At 45.6% G+C, this 19,862-nt stretch overlaps 1 protein-coding gene and 4 non-coding genes across 5 annotated transcripts; 3 read left to right on the forward strand and 2 right to left on the reverse strand.

Annotated features, from left to right (window-relative positions):
• The first annotated feature begins 2,267 nt into the window (after positions 1-2,267).
• LOC135376904 (uncharacterized) lies at positions 2,268-2,957 on the forward strand. Its single transcript, XM_064609342.1, has one exon. The coding sequence runs from the start codon at positions 2,268-2,270 to the stop codon at positions 2,955-2,957; it is 690 nt and encodes a 229-aa protein (XP_064465412.1).
• A 9,736-nt stretch (positions 2,958-12,693) lies between these two features.
• Positions 12,694-12,765, reverse strand: Trnas-gga (transfer RNA serine (anticodon GGA)). The gene has a single exon. It is a non-coding gene; the product is annotated as a tRNA-Ser (tRNA).
• Positions 12,766-13,009: 244 nt separating this feature from the next.
• Positions 13,010-13,081, reverse strand: Trnas-gga (transfer RNA serine (anticodon GGA)). The gene has a single exon. It is a non-coding gene; the product is annotated as a tRNA-Ser (tRNA).
• A 115-nt stretch (positions 13,082-13,196) lies between these two features.
• Positions 13,197-13,268, forward strand: Trnas-gga (transfer RNA serine (anticodon GGA)). The gene has a single exon. It is a non-coding gene; the product is annotated as a tRNA-Ser (tRNA).
• A 246-nt stretch (positions 13,269-13,514) lies between these two features.
• Trnas-gga (transfer RNA serine (anticodon GGA)) lies at positions 13,515-13,586 on the forward strand. Its single transcript has one exon. It is a non-coding gene; the product is annotated as a tRNA-Ser (tRNA).
• Positions 13,587-19,862: the final 6,276 nt, after the last annotated feature.

Here is a 19,862-nt window from a genome sequence, read left to right on the forward strand (position 1 = left end):
AAACCATTGCACAGCACCAGAACACAAAGGCTACATAATGACCCAGTTTCACCAACCTTTCAGCATCTGAACTAAGATGTAACGGTCATTAAACTATCTGCTTCACCACATCACCGATGGAAAAAAAGAAGTGTCTGTTAAGTGTCTGTTCGAGGATTGGCAACCCTTGATATTGGTTCAGTTAACCAGAGTTGGTGAAAACCGGGCCTATGGAAGTCACCGAAACATTCATCACATCCAACCAAAGTTTGTAAAAAGATTGAGTGCTAGCATGAAGTTTTGGCAAATCTGAGTAGCATTTTAACTGCTGCCTATGTAGCTGCTGCATAATTACAAGTAATTCAGAAAAAGTAGTACAAAATTTGAGGGTACTCTACTCTATCTTCCTTCTGCATGGTATTGAAAACTGTGATGATTCCAAGTGCTCATCGTCTTGGCCCAGATTCTGTAGCAGATTTATCAGCCATTTGTGTTCCTATTTGTGGTACTGTGGCAAACTAGTCACTCCACCCACATACCAGCATTCCTAGGTTACACATACCATGTGGTTGAAGAGTATACGAAGGGGGAGTCAAGTCCTGTAGATCACATAAACAAAATACAGAAACCGACACTGAAGATTATTGTTTAAGTTTAATTTGTACAAGCCTTCGCGTGGAGGTCCACGCTTCCTCAGGTATGACCTGAGGAGCGTGGACCCCCACGCGAAAGCTTCTACAAATTAAACTTAAACAAAATCTTCACTGTCGGTTTCTGTATTTTGTTTATATAACATGTAGTTGTAAGAGTGTTTAAACCACCTCGCAGAAGTTGCAGATGTTGTTCATCAACTTTATTTTGAGATGGACAGGGAGTTTCATTGCCTGGGGCGATACTCCACCCCATAGCTGCTTGTCGTGTGAGGAAGGAAATAATGTCCCATGGAGTCCAAAATTGCCAAAAGAGCTTTGAGAGCAGGCATTCGTGGGCTCGATTTAGCCAAAGGCAAGCAATTTTATCTGAAATGGCAGTTTGGAAAGCTTGATAGTGTGTGCAATGACACAGAATATACTCTGGGTCTTCTACAGCATGCAGTGACAGTATCTGAGAGAGTCACATGCCTCAGATGGTAATGACACTGAGCTGTAAATGCCCCGTTGAGTCACAGTCCGTGAGTCACAGTGCACTATCTTGGCGAGAAGTGTTTTTGTGCATCCAAAAACCAAGCTCTGGGTCTATATTGCTCAGTAAGACGGGAGGAAAATGTCAGTTGTCCATAGACAGGAAGACTATTTATACAATCCATTGATGTGTTGGTGAACGAGATCTGCTGTCTACATGACCAGTAACAATCCTTTGCTATCTTTCACTGTGATTTAATTAAACACCTACCTCATGTGACGGTGTTCCCGGCACTGTTTCACCTTGCTGAACCACTTTTCGCGGCTCTTTTCAAACGTAATATTACCGGTTCTTCGTAGGCTGCGGCCGAGGAACGCTAGAGGACGTTTAGGTGATGTTTACGTGATTACCGTCGTGACAATATGGTCGACACAGCAGTTTTGCGGTACGTTTTATATGTTGCCTATCGTGGACATTTTTCGCTACCAGATTGCTTGTCCAAAACAGCTACGACTGCATCAATGTCACTTCACCAATGAATTCCTTCATAAGTTACACGCGCGTGTTAGCACACCAAGTCGTTACACGTCTGAAAAATACCTGACGAAATCGGCAGAAGAAACATATGCTTTATTAGAGCTTGCAGTGATTATCCTTTTCATGCAGCACATCACGCAACACCATACAGCTCCGTCGTTACTCCATTTTCTCTAATAGCCTCGTCCCCAATAGTAGCCGAACGGCCGAACCTCTGAACGTTGTTTTCCTAGTATTCATACGCGTAGTTATTTACGCCTCTAACTTAATTAAATTAATGAATAATTGAGAGATACATGCTGAATACCACACAGAATTGCATAAAGACTCGTTATTCTGGAGTGTGACCTTCTTAAACACTGATTTTCTCACGTAAAACCATGCTTAACACTGGACTGCATAGACCCATTGTGATTTATTTTGACAGCTTGGATTTCAAAGGTTTGGAATTTGAAGGATGGATTTCTTAGCATGGATTTCAGAAAGTTTTATTATTAAGAGTGGGTAACAGGGTACACCCGAAAAGACTGGTTCGCGTCTTATCAGTTTACGCGCCAACAAACGTAACCGATAGAACGAAGTTCTTCCAGTCGCTGGATGGCTTTACTGACACTTCGGCGGAAATTTTGATGGCAGGAGATTTTAATTGCACCACAAAGGACAGTGACAGACAACCCAAGCGTCGCGTGAAAGATGGAAGTGTGTCTGTACTTCGTAAGCTATGTGATACAGTTGACATTGTAGATGCATCTGAGGAATGTGACAACGGACAAGTAAACTTTACCCATTGGCAAGGAAACAGCCATGCCAGACTAGATAGGATCTATATGTCCGCCTCGCTGAAGAGGGGTCAGTGCAAGGTTGCAACTGTCCCGGTGCCATTCTCGGATCATGCTTTGGTTGCGACTACTATTTCCCTGGGAAAGAGCGAAGTTCGGCAGATGAGTGGGCAGGGCCATTGGAAGTTGAATGAGGAGCTTCTAAAAGATGAAAAATTTTGCCATAGGATCGCTTCAGAGCTTAGCCACATGTTGCAGTCAGAGGCATGTGACGCTTGTACGTGGGAGAAGTTCAAGTTGAAGGTGCAAAGGGTTGCCAAAGAAGAAGGCGAAAGAAGGAAGAGAGAGGAGGATGAAGAGAGGAAGGCTTATAAAAATCTTCTTTTGAAGTTGGTGCAGGAGGAAGAAGCAAATCCAGGGAGCTTTGTTGATGAGATAAAGAAATGCAAGGAAGAGTACCTCAGAATCCTCCAGAAGAGATACAGGGGAGCGGTGGTTCGGAGCAGGGAGCAGGCTCTCGCTGCAGATGAACAGCCTTAGCGGGTCTTCTTGACAATGGAGGGCAAGCATGCTGAACGAAAAACGATCAGAAGACTGAAAGGCATAGCAGGCGTCATTGAGGAGGAAAGGGAAATTGAAAGAATATTTGTCGACGAATACCAAAGACTTCTCAGTAATGAAAGAACGCGGGATGCAGGCACACTCGCGGAAGTTACCTGGACTGCAACAGTACCGACAGGAGTGAGAGATCAAATGAATACTGTGATTGAAGCCGACGAGATAGCTGCAGCGATAAGAAGTATGAAAAAGAATAAAGCGCCTGGTCCGGATGGCATTGGAAACGCCTTTTATCAAACCTTTTGTGATCAAGTAGCTGGAGTATTGGAAAATGTATATGCTGATATATACAAACGGAAGTTACTTCCGCCGTCTTTGAGAAAAGCGCATACCGTGCTCCTGCCAAAGAACAACTGTGGAGTTCCTACAGTAAGTGACTTCAGACCCATCAGCTTGCTCTGTAGTGATTACAAAATCCTTGCCAAGATCTTAGCGAAAAGACTGCAATTGAGGCTCAGGGAAGTGATTGGAAACCACCAGGCATACGGCTTAAAAGGCAGATCGATCACCGAACATTTGCATATTATGCGGACAGTGTGGGAATGGGCAGAAATGACTGACACGCCGCTCGCCGTATTGCAGGCAGATCTGAGCAAGGCTTTCGATCGGGTTAAACACGAATATTTGTTCGAGTTGCTGAAACAATGCCAGGTTGGAGAATATGTGTTCAACTGGGTTAAACTGTGCTACAGAGAACTTACACTAAGGCTGGTAGTGAACGGCAGGGTAACGGAAAGCATCCCCGTGCGAGCATCTGTTCGTCAGGGATGTCCCCTCTCTCCTACGTTATTTGCATTGTATATTGAACCCCTGTGCAGACGTATATTACAGGACACTACAGTGATTGGCCTGAGAACGCCTACAGTAGAGGTGAAAGTGTTGTGCTACGCCGATGACCTGGCTGTGATTTGTTCTTCCAAAGAACAAATAGGAAAGGTGCTTCGTCATGTGGGTGAATTTTCCAGAGCTTCGGGTGCGGTGCTGAATATAAAAAAGACTAAAGGCTCGTGGCTAGGCGACTGAGGGACGACCCCTGTCAAGTTCATGGAAGTCACTTTTGAAGTGGGGAGGCTTAAGTATCTTGGAATTGTGTTAGACCGAGACGCTCCTATCGTGTCATCATGGACATCCCGCCTGGGAGCGGTGCGTGGGAAGGTGGCAGGAATTCGGGGGAGGTCGCTGACCTTTTTAAATAGGGCGTACCTTTCTAATGCTGTTTTGTATCCAGTGCTGTGGTATGTGGGTCAGGCGGCGCCGTGTAACGCCCAGATGATTGGGAATGTGCACAGGATCTTTGCCCAGAACATTTGGAATTCATCCTTCGAGAGAATGGCCAGGAACAATTTGTTTCGAGGTCTAAAGATGGGTGGATTTGGCCTAGTGAATCTTGAAGTGAAAATCTTGGTGCATCGATTCATGTATTTTCGTAATGTGCGCAGCCCGCTCTTACGGTGGGCCATGCAAACTTTAGGTACTTGTTATCTTGGAGAATGGACGGTATCATCCTGGTATGGCCGGGGTAGGAGTGCAGGGAAAGTGAGTGCCTTTTATAAGGAGATAGCTTACGCTGTGCGTTTTCTGACTCTGAGGTTTTCATGGGATTACCTAGTAGGAGTTAAGCGAAATACTTTGTACTGGGCGGTGGTGGAGAATGTTTGCCCGGTACCCATATATTGGAGTCCGACGGCGGGTAAAAGGCAGGCAAATGTAATGGCTAGGCTAAGGCATTACTCGGTGGCGCAGTACGTAAAAAACACTTTCATAGGATTGTTGACGGAGACCCTTCCAACGAACAAATGGTTGCTGAACAAGGGTTTCCTAGTGATGTCGACGAAGTGCTACTTCTGTTCAGCGGAAGAGACGGTTCGGCATCTATTTACAGAATGCAGAAATGCTATATGTATTTGGTCAGATATTGAGAAAGCTCTGGGGCAGAGGTTGGATGTGACATGGGAGAGCCTTAAATATCTGCGTCCAATACAGAGCATGCCTGGACAAACCGCACAAGTCATCTTGTTGCTTGGAATCCAAGCAATCTGGTCAGACCGAAATGACAAGGCAGATGGTAGAGCGAGAAACAAGAGTCATTGGGAATATGTTGCCCAGGTAGCGCAGTGGACTCTTAGCTTGATGGACACAGACAGGGGTGGAGCAATGGATCTCCCGACACTTCAGAAATGCCTGAGTAACCCGTGGGTAAAAACTGTGCTGTAACGTGAACTGCGGGTGCCTCGCGTAGCACTAGGAGTTGAAGGTACGCTAGCAGTAATAGCGTACGGCCACCACAGTGTGGGTGACCTTTTATGATGTAATGGTTTTAATGTAGCGACGTAAATAAAGGTAAAAAAAAAGCTTGGGTAGCCTAGTGGTTTAAGGCACGCACGTCCTGAAGAGTACTGTGTCGGTAAGCCTCCTAACCTTGTGGTGGGTGAGGCTATGGGTGAATTTAAGTGGTCCGCGATTTGCCAGACCCCTTACTCTCTGACCACTTACCCCTCTCCGGCTAAGGAAATTCGGCGATGTGCACGTGGTACTACACAGTTGGTTGCCACTCCCAAGCGATGTTTTGGAACTCTGTTGCTAAGTGATGACAGTAGTTTTGCAGCTGAAGAAGTACGAAACGACTGTTCAGGAGGCTATATTGAGATTTCGTCAAAACGAGGCCCTTCTAAGAACAAAAGGATTAGGGCAGAACAAAAAAATTTCCATTAATTTTTGTTGAAAAAAATTTCGTCTGGTACAGGATTTGAACCCTTGATCTCCAAAGAAGGTCAATTTTACATTTTTTGATTATCATATCAGCAGTTCAATAAGCATGTACACCAGAGCATCCTGATACACTTTGACTCAAAGAGATTTAAAGTGGAACCTCATAAGTGAAAAATTACAAACGCGACAGCCAGCACAACAGAGAAAAATATTAGGCAGTGGCAATGAGCGTTGGGGCTATTGGGAGAATACAGGAGGAACGTGCATGAGGGCGAGGTAATTTTTGGATCACCTGTCCAGGATCCCGAGAAGCTTCATCAAGTGACTTCGAGCAGCTTTAGGTGACCCCTGACAACTTCAGGTGACTTCAGATGACACCAAACGTCTTCAGGTGACTTGAAGTAACCTTGGCTCGCTCCGGACGTCTTTGAGCTGACCCCTGACGTGTTGCGGTGACTACAGCCGACGTCAAGTGACTCCAGCTGACTTGAAGTAAGTTACTTTGAGTAACTTTAGCTCCCTCCTGGCATCTACAGCTACCTCGAGGTAACCTTTAGGTGACTACAGATGTCTTCATGTGGCCTCAGACATCTTCAGGTGACTTCAAAAGACTAGGCGTCTGCACGTGACCTCAGGTGACTACAGGCGTCTTCAGGCGTCTCCAAGTGACTTTCGGTTACTAATGACGTCTTCAGGTAACTTGAAGTTACTGCCAACGCCATCATATGACACAAGATGTCTTCAGGTGACTTGACGTGACGTCATACGCCTGCAGGTCAGATCAGACATCTTCATGCGACCTCAATTGCCTTTAGACGTCCTCATGTCACTTCGAGTGACTTCAGGTGACTCCAGACGTGCTTAACGCCAAACGTGTTCAGGTTGACTCCAGCTCATTCCAAGTGACTCCCAGTAAATTCTGGTGACTCTTGACATCCTCATGTTCCTTTAGTTAACTTCACATGACACACGACGTCTTCGACTGACTCCTGATGGGTTCGGGTGTCTGCAGGCAACTGCAGTCGCCTTCAGGGGACCGCAGGCTTCAGATGTAGTCAAAACTTACAAACGCGACAGTCAGCGCAATATAGAACAAGTATTTGACTATGGCAAAGAGCATTCGGGCAAATGGGAGTGTTTGGTTGACACAGAGCTAGCGTAGAAAGAAATGCGTTCTTTCTCATATTCTAAAGTGCGCATCCGATAAGCCCTAGCGAATTATTCCCAAAACAGGTTCTGTACGAACACTGCTTGCGTTGGTTTCTAAATCTCTCGTCGTATTAGCTCACAAGAGCTGGAATAGCATGTCCAACCAGGAATCCCTAATCCTCAAGCTGTAGACTATGAGATTCCAGAAGCATGGGATATTTGGAATTGCCCGTTTCGACATCAGTGAGATATATCTTAGAAATAACTTGAACACTTCCACAAAATGTATTATTCTCTCGTCTGGGATGCGAACCGCGGATCACTCGCACGGTAACGTCTATACTAGACCACTTCGTCCCGCCCACTTTTCTCGTATTCTTCTTTAGTGATTAGCGTTCATTATTTTAATATACTAGACCCCTTCGAAGAATCATACATCTGCCCTACTGGAGCAATTTCGCGAGTGTTTTCGAAGGGAGCTACTACTTGGCGTTGACTCCAGGGCTCCCAAGCCAACGCATTTTGTGAAAGGTCGCGTAAACTTTTGCAGCTTAAAGACATGTACGTTGCATGAAGTGCGGTTCTCCTTGTGTCTGTATTCTTTGCAATGTGGCACCAAATCCTTTCCTGGCAGATCCGTTTTTAAACTCGAAACACCGTCGTCGTTTCTCTCAGAAAATTCCAAATTTGTTCCAGTTTGATCGGTGCTTGGGTAGCCTAGTGGTTTAAGGCAGGCACGTCCTGAAGAGTACTGGGTCGGTAAGCCTCCTAACCTTGTGGGGGTGAGGCTATGGGTGAATTTAAGTGGTCCGCGATTTGCCAGACCCGTTACTCTCTGACCACTTACCCCTCTCCGACTAAGGAAATTCGGCGATGTGCACGTGGTACTACACAGTTAGTTGCCACTCCCAAGCGATGTTTTTGAACTCTGTTGCTAAGTGATGCCAGTAGTTTTGCAGCTGAAGAAGTACGAAACGACTGTTCAGGAGGCTATATTGAGATTTCGTCAAAACGAGGCCCTTCTAAGAACAAAAGGATTAGGGCAGAACAAGAAAATTTCCATTAATTTTTGTTGAAAAAAATTTCGTCTGGTACAGGATTTGAACCCTTGATCTCCAAAGAAGGTCAATTTTACATTTTTTGATTATCATATCAGCAGTTCAATAAGCATGTACACCAGAGCATCCTGATACACTTTGACTCAAAGAGATTTAAAGTGGAACCTCATAAGTGAAAAATTACAAACGCGACAGCCAGCACAACAGAGAAAAATATTAGGCTGTGGCAATGAGCGTTGGGGCTACTGGGAGAATACAGGAGGAACGTGCATGAGGGCGAGGTAATTTTTGGATCACCTGTCCAGGATCCCGAGAAGCTTCATCAAGTGACTTCGAGCAGCTTTAGGTGACTCCTGACAACTTCAGGTGACTTCAGATGACACCAAACGTCTTCAGGTGACTTGAAGTGACCTTGGCTCGCTCCGGACGTCTTTGAGCTGACCCCTGACGTGTTGCGGTGACTACAGCCGACATCAAGTGACTCCAGCTGACTTGAAGTAAGTTACCTTGAGTAACTTTAGCTCCCTTCTGGCATCTACAGCTACCTCGAGGTAACCTTTAGGTGACTACAGATGTCTTCAGGTGCCCTCAGACATCTTCAGGTGACTTCAAAAGACTAGGCGTCTGCACGTGACCTCAGGTGACTCCAGGCGTCTTCAGGCGTCTTCAAGTGACTTTAGGTTACTAATGACGTCTTCAGGTAACTTGAAGTTACTGCCAACGCCATCATATGACACAAGATGTCTTCAGGTGACTTGACGTGACGTCCTACGGCTGCAGGTCAGATCAGACATCTTCATGCGACCTCAATTGCTTTAGACGTCCTCATGTCACTTCGAGTGACTTCAGGTGACTCCAGACGTGCTTAACACCAAACGTGTTCAGGTTGACTCCAGCTCATTCCAAGTGACTCCCAGTAAATTCTGGTGACTCTTGACATCCTCATGTTGCTTTAGTTAACTTCACATGACACCCGACGTCTTCAACTGACTCCAGATGCGTTCGGGTGTCTTCAAGTTACTGCAGTCGCCTTCAGGGGACCGCAGGCTTCAGATGTAGTCAAAACTTACAAACGCGACAGTCAGCGCAATATAGAACAAGTATTTGGCTATGGCAAAGAGCATTCGGGCAAATGGGAGTGTTTGGTTGACACAGAGCTAGCGTAGAAAGAAATGCGTTCTTTCTCATATTCTAAAGTGTGCATCCGATAAGCCCTAGCGAATAATTATTCCCAAAACAGGTTCTGTACAAACATTGCTTGCGTTGGTTTCTAAATCTCTCGTCGTATTAGCTCACAAGAGCTGGAATAGCATGTCCAACCAGGAATCCCTAATCCTCAAGCTGTAGACTATGAGATTCCAGAAGCATGGGATATTTGGAATTGCCCGTTTCGACATCAGTGAGATATATCTCAGAAATAACTTGAACACTTCCACAAAATGTATTATTCTCTCGTCTGGGATGCGAACCGCGGACCACTCGCACGGTAACGTCTATACTAGACCACTTCGTCCCGCCCACTTCTCTCGTATTCTTCTTTAGTGATTAGCGTTCATTATTTTTTATTTTTTTTAAATATCCCCGCAGGGGGCACCGGCTTCGGCCGGTGTTTGGTGAGTGGCGCCACCACGGACCCCAGCCCCCAGTCCTAAGGTGTTATCCGTACCGTGCCGAGGGGATTTAAGGTGAAGGGTAGAAACCTTGAACGGTGGCAGTCGGGGTTTTGGTCAAGCTCGAGCTCTGAACTGTCCTTTGCCAGTTTGAGCTCACAACCACAAAGAAAGCATAAAGCTGGCTTGTCTGCCAGCGGCTCACTTCCTGATATTTCCGACAAAGAGCTGGCAGAAGCCAGAAAGAAAGCTCGAAGGCAGAAAATAACTGCACCCAAAAAGACATGATCAGACATCATCACACATTAGGACACTTACTGTGCTGCTACTTCCTGGTATATTTGCTTTGTAACACATATGCTATGGGTCAGTCAGTTCTCCAGTGGAATTGCCGGGGATTCACTTCCAACATAGATGATGTTAACAATCTTCTTGACAGGTACGACACATTCTGTTTTTGTTTGCAAGAGACATACTTAAATACGAAACATGAAAACCCAATCCGTCATTGCAATATCTTCAGGAAAGATCGTACAGATGCCACTCGTTCATCAGGTGGTGTGGCTATACTAACACCAAAATCCCTTCCTACCAAAACCTTTCCACTTGTAACAGATCTGGAGGCTGTGGCAGTCCAGATTTCCTTCCAAAGGATCATCACTGTCTGCTCCTTGTACCTACCTCCAAATATCAGAGTGAAAAAGAGGAAACTGGAAGATTTATGCAACCAACTGCCGTCACCGTTTCTAATCCTAGGTGACCTCAATGCGCACAACCCTTTGTGGGGCAGTGCAAGAGCTGACAGACGAGGAAAGATGATAGAAGACGTCTTACTTAATACCTCTCTTTGCCTCCTAAATACAGGCACTCCAACTTATGTAAATGCAGCTACACAGGCCTTTTCGGCACTAGATATATCGTTGTGTAGCCCATGTCTCTTTCAGTGCATAGACTGGGAAGTGGATGAGAACCCATATGGTAGTGTCCACTTCCCAGTGGTCCTAAAATTCCGTGGTAATTCAGTTAGTTTAACGACACGTCCACCGCGATGGAAGTTGTCACAGGCAGATTGGACTTTATTCGAAAAAGAAGCTAATCTTGTGCCGTCATTCTTTGGATCTTTATCTGCTGAGCATGCAAATGATGTTGTAACAAGCACCATCATAAATGCAGCTAGAAAGTCCATTCCACAAACAACTGGTCTCGTCCCCAGGTGTCCTAAACCTTGGTGGACTAATGATTGTGAAAAGACTCGTAAGGAACAAAATCGTGCTTGGGGAATCTTCCGAAGGTACCCGACCGCAGCAAATTTACTTACATTTAAGAAAACTCGGTCTAAAGCACGTTGGACCCGACGGCAAGCTAAGCGAGAATCGTGGAGGAATTGTATATCATCCCTAAACAATAACACACCTTCCAAAGTTGTATGGGACAGACTCAATAAGATCAAGGGTGATTACGCAAGCTTCTCTGTTCCATTACTGCAAATAAGTGGTACACCCTGTCAGGGCATAGAGCAACAGGCAGACGCGCTCGGTGAACACTTCCAAAGTATCTCAAGCTCGTCACACTATAGCAATGAGTTCTTAAAAATCAAAAAACAAGCTGAAAAACAGAATATTCCAAAGGGAACAGGTGACAAGTATGCATATAATATGCCGTTTACGATAACTGAACTGTTAAAAGCATTATCATCATCAAAAGTCACAGCTCCTGGACCAGACCGCATCACATATTCGATGCTCTGTCGACTGTCAAGGGAATCACTAGAGGGCCTTCTTCAATTCTTCAACGTCGTTTGGAAAGAGGGTCACCTTCCTTCTCGTTGGAAGGTTGCAACCATTATCCCCTTCTTAAAACCAGGGAAAGATCCATCAAATCCATCAAGCTACAGACCCATAGCACTCACAAGTTGTCTTGGAAAAACTTTTGAGCGTATGATAAACAATCGTCTCGTTTATTACCTTGAGGAAAACGAATGTTTAGACCGTTACCAGTGTGGGTTCCGGGCTGCGTGCTCAACTACTGATCATCTCGTGCGGCTGGAAACAGTTATTAGGGAATCGTTTGTCAGAAGGCAACACTGCCTCTCTGTCTTTTTCGACTTAGAAAAAGCTTATGATACCGCATGGCGCTATGGTATCTTGCGAGATCTGTGCTCTTTTGGAATCCGTGGTCGCATGCTATGCTGCATCGCTGACTTTCTGGAAGGGAGAACATTCAGAGTTCAACTCGGCACGGCCTTGTCACGCCCATTTATACAGGAGAACGGTGTCCCACAAGGCTCTGTGCTGAGTGTCACACTCTTTATCGTTAAAATGAATTCCATTGCAAAGGTCATCCCCCCTTCTGTCAGCTATTCCTTGTACGTGGACGATATTCAGATATCTTGCAGTTCCGTTGACCTTGGTCGGTGCGAAAGACAGCTGCAGCTAACCATAAGCAAGTTAAGGAAATGGGCCAATGCAAATGGTTTTAAGTTCTCACCAGACAAAACAGTATGTGTTCCATTTTCCAAAGTAAGGGGGATAACACCCGAACCCACGTTGAAAATGAATGGATATGATTTATCAGTCAAGTCAGAGTGCAAATTCTTAGGTGTCATTTTTGATAGAAAGCTCACCTTCTCGTCTCATATGAAATACCTCAGAACAAAATGCATGAAATCCTTAAATCTTCTGAAAGTGCTGTCGCACAGGTCGTGGGGAGCAGACAGAGCAACTCTACACCGAATCTACATATCAATTATTCGCTCCAAACTTGACTATCTCTCTGTGGTTTATGGCTCAGCACGTCAATCTGTCCTGAGATGTCTAGACCCCATTCACCACCAGGGTCTGAGACTGGTACTGGGAGCATTCCGCACCTCGCCAGTCGAAAGTCTCTACGTGGAATGTAACGAGTGGCCATTGAGTCGACGGAGATTCTACTTAGCATCTTCTTATGCATTAAAAGTCAGGGGATACCCATGTCACCCAGCCTTGCCGAGTATCAACGGTACTAGTTTTTAACGGCTTCTCCTTCATAAGCCTGCTGTTGTCCCACCGCTTTGCATGCGTATTCAAGACGAGGTTGAGTCATATGGTTTTTCTGAATATAGTTGTCAGATGCAAACAACTCAGGGAAAAGAGGTGCTGACGCCAGGAATCGAACCTGGGTCTTCTGATTTCCGGTCAGATATGCTAACCGCTACACCACACCAGCACGCCGTTTCCCTTTGAGCGCCTCTCAAGTACGGGGGGGGGGGGACGGACAACCAACCACGCTATTCCCATTCTCTCTTACATCTTTCTCACTCACTCTCTCATTCAGACACGAGGCAGGGCGATTGTAAACGACGTAAACAACGAGATTTGGCCGAGACAGACCAACAATTAGGGACGACACAGACAAGTAAGCCTCAAACGCCCAGAAATTAACGAAATGCAAACAACTCAGGGAAAAGAGGTGCTGACGCCAGGAATCGAACCTGGGTCTTCTGATTTCCGGTCAGATATGCTAACCGCTACACCACACCAGCACGCCGTTTCCCTTTGAGCGCCTCTCAAGTACGGGGGGGGGGGGGGGGGACGGACAACCAACCACGCTATTCCCATTCTCTCTTACATCTTTCTCACTCACTCTCTCATGCTGGTGCTGGTGTGGTGTAGCGGTTAGCATATCTGACCGGAAATCAGAAGACCCAGGTTCGATTCCTGGCGTCAGCACCTCTTTTCCCTGAGTTGTTTGCATTTCGTTAATTTCTGGGCGTTTGAGGCTTACTTGTCTGTGTCGTCCCTAATTGTTGGTCTGTCTCGGCCAAATCTCGTTGTTTACGTCGTTTACAATCGCCCTGCCTCGTGTCTGAATGAGAGAGTGAGTGAGAAAGATGTAAGAGAGAATGGGAATAGCGTGGTTGGTTGTCCGTCCCCCCCCCCCCCCGTACTTGAGAGGCGCTCAAAGGGAAACGGCGTGCTGGTGTGGTGTAGCGGTTAGCATATCTGACCGGAAATCAGAAGACCCAGGTTCGATTCCTGGCGTCAGCACCTCTTTTCCCTGAGTTGTTTGCATTTCGTTAATTTCTGGGCGTTTGAGGCTTACTTGTCTGTGTCGTCCCTAATTGTTGGTCTGTCTCGGCCAAATCTCGTTGTTTACGTAGTTGTCAGGTTGTAAAAGCTAGCGGGAGAGTTCCTCCGTGGCAGCCAATTCCAAAGCATAACACTTCATTAACTAAATATAAGAAACAGGATACTCCGCCTGTTGTGCTACACCAGGAATTTCTGGCACTGAAGCAAAGTTTCGGAGAGCATGTAGCCTTTTATACAGACGGGTCGAAGACCTGTACAGGAGTTTCATGTGCGATGATAACGGAGGCTTCTACAACATCTCACCGCCTACCGAATATGTTATCAATCTTTAACGCTGAGGTTTATGGTGTAATCTTAGCACTCAATTACATCTTAGAACATCACATCAACTCTTCGGTCATTTACACTGACTCACTTAGTTCCCTACAAGCCATATGTAGCATACAGATGTCAAAGAACCTTCTTGAACAGAGAGCGCAGTGCCTTGCGAGTAGAATAATCAGCAAACATCTCCATTTAAACTTTTGCTGGGTACCCAGTCATGTGGGCATACCCGGCAACGAACGTGCTGATGCAGCTGCCACAGCTGCAATTTCTTTTAACATGACTCCATTCGATATTCCTTCTCAGGACCTCGTGGCGGTCCTAAGAAGAACGATAAATAGTAAATGGCAGCAACACTGGAACCAACAGCACCACAACAAACTCCGCCTAACGAAGGATACCATAGGGTATCAACCAAACAATTTAGGAATCCGTTTCCATGAAGTAATTTTAGCTCGATTAAGGCTCGGTCATACTTTCATCACGCATGGTTTTTTACTCCGTGGAGAGGAGCCCCCCAATGCACTTGCTGTGGTGAGCAACTCTCTGTGGTGCACATCCTAATAGCTTGTCCATTACACGAAAATCACCGTCGTCGCCATTTTAAAGAATTTTATCAATATCACCTGCCCTTTCACCCCGCGCTATTGCTTGGGGATGAACCGCTTTTACCCTACATGAGAATTTTTAACTTTTTTAGAGATATCAGCTATCTAAATGTCCTATAAGTGAATGACTTTCCCTTTTACTGTGGTTTACACTTCGAATTCTGAAATAATTCGGTTTTATTTGAACAGTTACTTTTATCTTTCCTCACACATCACTGTTTTGGCGCATTATAGTCTAGTTGCTCATGCGCCATAAAAACTGCAATCATCATCATTATTTTAATATACTAGACCCCTTCGAAGAATCATACATCTGTCCTACTGGAGCAATTTCGCGACTGTTTTCGAAGGGAGCTACAACTTGGCGTTGACTCTAGGGCTCCGAAGCCAACGCATTTTGTGAAAGGTCGCGTAAAGTTTTGCAGCTTAAAGACATGTATGTTGCATGAAGTGCGGTTCTCCTTGTGTCTGTATTCTTTGCAATGTGGCACCAAATCCTTTCCTGGCAGATCCGTTTTGAAACTCGAAACACCGTCGTCGTTTCTCTCAGAAAATTCCAAATTTGTTCCAGTTTGATCGGTGCTTGGGTAGCCTAGTGGTTTAAGGCACGCACGTCCTGAAGAGTACTGGGTCGGTAAGCCTCCTAACCTTGTGGTGGGTGAGGCTATGGGTGAATTTAAGTGGTCCGCGATTTGCCAGACCCCTTACTCTCTGACCACTTACCCCTCTCCGACTAAGGAAATTCGGCGATGTGCACGTGGTACTACACAGTTAGTTGCCACTCCCAAGCGATGTTTTTGAACTCTGTTGCTAAGTGATGCGAGTAGTTTTGCAGCTGAAGAAGTACGAAACGACTGTTCAGGAGGCTATATTGGGATTTCGTCAAAACGACGCCCTTCTAAGAACAAAAGGATTAGGACAGAACAAGAAAATTTCCATTAATTTTTGTTGAAAAAATTTCGTCTGGTACAGGATTTGAACCCTTGATCTCCAAAGAAGGTCAATTTTACATTTTTTGATTATCATATCAGCAGTTCAATAAGCATGTACACCAGAGCATCCGGATACACTTTGACTCAAAGAGATTTAAAGTGGAACCTCATAAGTGAAAAATTACAAACGCGACAGCCAGCACAACAGAGAAAAATATTAGGCTGTGGCAATGAGCGTTGGGGCTATTGGGAGAATACAGGAGAAACGTGCATGAGGGCGAGGTAATTTTTGAATCACCTGTCCAGGATCCCGAGAAGCTTCATCAAGTGACTTCGAGCAGCTTTAGGTGACTCCTGACAACTTCAGGTGACTTCAGATGACACCAAACGTCTTCAGGTGACTTGAAGTGACCTTGGCTCGCTCCGGACATCTTTGAGTTGACCCCTGACGTGTTGCGGTGACTACAGCTGACGTCAAGTGACTCCAACTGACTTGAAGTAAGTTACTTTGAGTAACTTTAGCTCCCTCCTGGCATCTACAGCTACCTCGAGGTAACCTTTAGGTGACTACAGATGTCTTCAGGTGCCCTCAGACATCTTCAGGTGACTTCAAAAGACTAGGCGTCTGTACGTGACCTCAGGTGACTCCATACGTCTTCAGGCGTCTTCAAGTGACTTTAGGTTACTAATGACGTCTTCAGGTAACTTGAAGTTACTGCCAACGCCATCATATGACACAAGATGTCTTCAGGTGACTTGACGTGACGTCATACGGCTGCAGGTCAGATCAGACATCTTCATGCGACCTCAATTGCCTTTAGACGTCCTCATGTCACTTCGAGTGACTTCAGGTGACTCCAGACGTGCTTAACGCCAAACGTGTTCAGGTTGACTCCAGCTCATTCCAAGTGACTCCCAGTAAATTCTGGTGACTCTTGACATCCTCATGTTCCTTTAGTTAACTTCACATGACACCCGACGTCTTCAACTGACTCCAGATGCGTTCGGGTGTCTTCAAGTTACTGCAGTCGCCTTCAGGGGACCGCAGGCTTCAGATGTAGTCAAAACTTACAAACGCGACAGTCAGCGCAATATAGAACAAGTATTTGGCTATGGCAAAGAGCATTCGGGCAAATGGGAGTGTTTGGTTGACACAGAGCTAGCGTAGAAAGAAATGCGTTCTTTCTCATATTCTAAAGTGCGCATCCGATAAGCCCTAGCGAATTATTCCCAAAACAGGTTCTGTACGAACACTTGCGTTGGTTTCTAAATCTCTCGTCGTATTATCTCACAAGAGCTGGAATAGCATGTCCAACCAGGAATCCCTAATCTTCAAGCTGTAGACTATGAGATTCCAGAAGCATGGGATATTTGGAATTGCCCGTTTCGACATCAGTGAGATATATCTTAAAAATAACTTGAACACTTCCACAAAATGTATTATTCTATCGTCTGGGATGCGAACCGCGGATCACTCGCACGGTAACGTCTATACTAGACCACTTCGTCCCGCCCACTTCTCTCGTATTCTTCTTTAGTGATTAGCGTTCATTATTTTAATATACTAGACCCCTTCGAAGAATCATACATCTGCCCTACTGGAGCAATTTCGCGAGTGTTTTCGAAGGGAGCTACTACTTGGCGTTGACTCCAGGGCTCCCAAGCCAACGCATTTTGTGAAAGGTCGCGTAAACTTTTGCAGCTTAAAGACATGTATGTTGCATGAAGTGCGGTTCTCCTTGTGTCTGTATTCTTTGCAATGTGGCACCAAATCCTTTCCTGGCAGATCCGTTTTGAAACTCGAAACACCGTCGTCGTTTCTCTCAGAAAATTCCAAATTTGTTCCAGTTTGATCGGTGCTTGGGTAGCCTAGTGGTTTAAGGCACGCACGTCCTGAAGAGTACTGGGTCGGTAAGCCTCCTAACCTTGTGGTGGGTGAGGCTATGGGTGAATTTAAGTGGTCCGCGATTTGCCAGACCCCTTACTCTCTGACCACTTACCCCTCTCCGACTAAGGAAATTTGGCGATGTGCACGTGGTACTACACAGTTAGTTGCCACTCCCAAGCGATGTTTTTGAACTCTGTTGCTAAGTGATGCCAGTAGTTTTGCAGCTGAAGAAGTACGAAACGACTGTTCAGGAGGCTATATTGAGATTTCGTCAAAACGAGGCCCTTCTAAGAACAAAAGGATTAGGGCAGAACAAGAAAATTTCCATTAATTTTTGTTGAAAAAAATTTCGTCTCGTACAGGATTTGAACCCTTGATCTCCAAAGAAGGTCAATTTTACATTTTTTGATTATCATATCAGCAGTTCAATAAGCATGTACACCAGAGCATCCGGATACACTTTGACTCAAAGAGATTTAAAGTGGAACCTCATAAGTGAAAAATTACAAACGCGACAGCCAGCACAACAGAGAAAAATATTAGGCTGTGGCAATGAGCGTTGGGGCTATTGGGAGAATACAGGAGGAACGTGCATGAGGGCGAGGTAATTTTTGAATCACCTGTCCAGGATCCCGAGAAGCTTAATCAAGTGACTTCGAGCAGCTTTAGGTGACTCCTGACAACTTCAGGTGACTTCAGATGACACCAAACGTCTTCAGGTGACTTGAAGTGACCTTGGCTCGCTCCGGACGTCTTTGAGCTGACCCCTGACGTGTTGCGGTGAGTACAGCCGACGTCAAGTGACTCCAGCTGACTTGAAGTAAGTTACTTTGAGTAACTTTAGCTCCCTCCTGGCATCTACAGCTACCTCGAGGTAACCTTTAGGTGACTACAGATGTCTTCAGGTGCCCTCAGACATCTTCAGTTGACTTCAAAAGACTAGGCGTCTGCACGTGACCTCAGGTGACTCCAGGCGTCTTCAGGCGTCTTCAAGTGACTTTAGGTTACTAATGACGTCTTCAGGTAACTTGAAGTTAGTGCCAACGCCATCATATGACACAAGATGTCTTCAGGTGACTTGACGTGACGTCATACGGCTGCAGGTCAGATCAGACATCTTCATGCGACCTCAATTGCCTTTAGACGTCCTCATTTCACTTCGAGTGACTTCAGGTGACTCCAGACGTGCTTAACGCCAAACGTGTTCAGGTTGACTCCAGCTCATTCCAAGTGATTCCCAGTAAATTCTGGTGACTCTTGACATCCTCATGTTCCTTTAGTTAACTTGACATGACACCCGACGTCTTCAACTGACTCCAGATGCGTTCGGGTGTCTTCAAGTTACTGCAGTCGCCTTCAGGGGACCGCAGGCTTCAGATGTAGTCAAAACTTACAAACGCGACAGTCAGCGCAATATAGAACAAGTATTTGGCTATGGCAAAGAGCATTCGGCCAAATGGGAGTGTTTGGTTGACACAGAGCTAGCGTAGAAAGAAATGCGTTCTTTCTCATATTCTAAAGTGCGCATCCGATAAGCCCTAGCGAATTATTCCCAAAACAGGTTCTGTACGAACACTGCTTGCGTTGGTTTCTAAATCTCTCGTCGTATTAGCTCACAAGAGCTGGAATAGCATGTCCAACCAGGAATCCCTAATCCTCAAGCTGTAGACTATGAGATTCCAGAAGCATGGGATATTTGGAATTGCCCGTTTCGACATCAGTGAGATATATCTTAGAAATAACTTGAACACTTCCACAAAATGTATTATTCTCTCGTCTGGGCTGCGAACCGCGGATCACTCGCACGGTAACGTCTATACTAGACCACTTCGTCCCGCCCACTTCTCTCGTATTCTTCTTTAGTGATTAGCGTTCATTATTTTAATATACTAGACCCCTTCGAAGAATCATACATCTGCCCTACTGGAGCAATTTCGCGAGTGTTTTCGAAGGGAGCTACTACTTGGCGTTGACTCCAGGGCTCCCAAGCCAACGCATTTTGTGAAAGGTCGTGTAAACTTTTGCAGCTTAAAGACATGTATGTTGCATGAAGTGCGGTTCTCCTTGTGTCTGTATTCTTTGCAATGTGGCACCAAATCCTTTCCTGGCAGATCCGTTTTGAAACTCGAAACACCGTCGTCGTTTCTCTCAGAAAATTCCAAATTTGTTCCAGTTTGATCGGTGCTTGGGTAGCCTAGTGGTTTAAGGCACGCACGTCCTGAAGAGTACTGGGTCGGTAAGCCTCCTAACCTTGTGGTGGGTGAGGCTATGGGTGAATTTAAGTGGTCCGCGATTTGCCAGACCCCTTACTCTCTGACCACTTACCCCTCTCCGACTAAGGAAATTCGGCGATGTGCACGTGGTACTACACAGTTAGTTGCCACTCACAAGCGATGTTTTTGAACTCTGTTGCTAAGTGATGCCAGTAGTTTTGCAGCTGAAGAAGTACGAAACGGGCTATTCAGGAGGCTATATTGAGATT

Source organism: Ornithodoros turicata, unplaced genomic scaffold (assembly GCF_037126465.1).
Source record: "Ornithodoros turicata isolate Travis unplaced genomic scaffold, ASM3712646v1 ctg00001365.1, whole genome shotgun sequence".
Lineage (NCBI taxonomy): Eukaryota > Metazoa > Arthropoda > Arachnida > Ixodida > Argasidae > Ornithodoros > Ornithodoros turicata.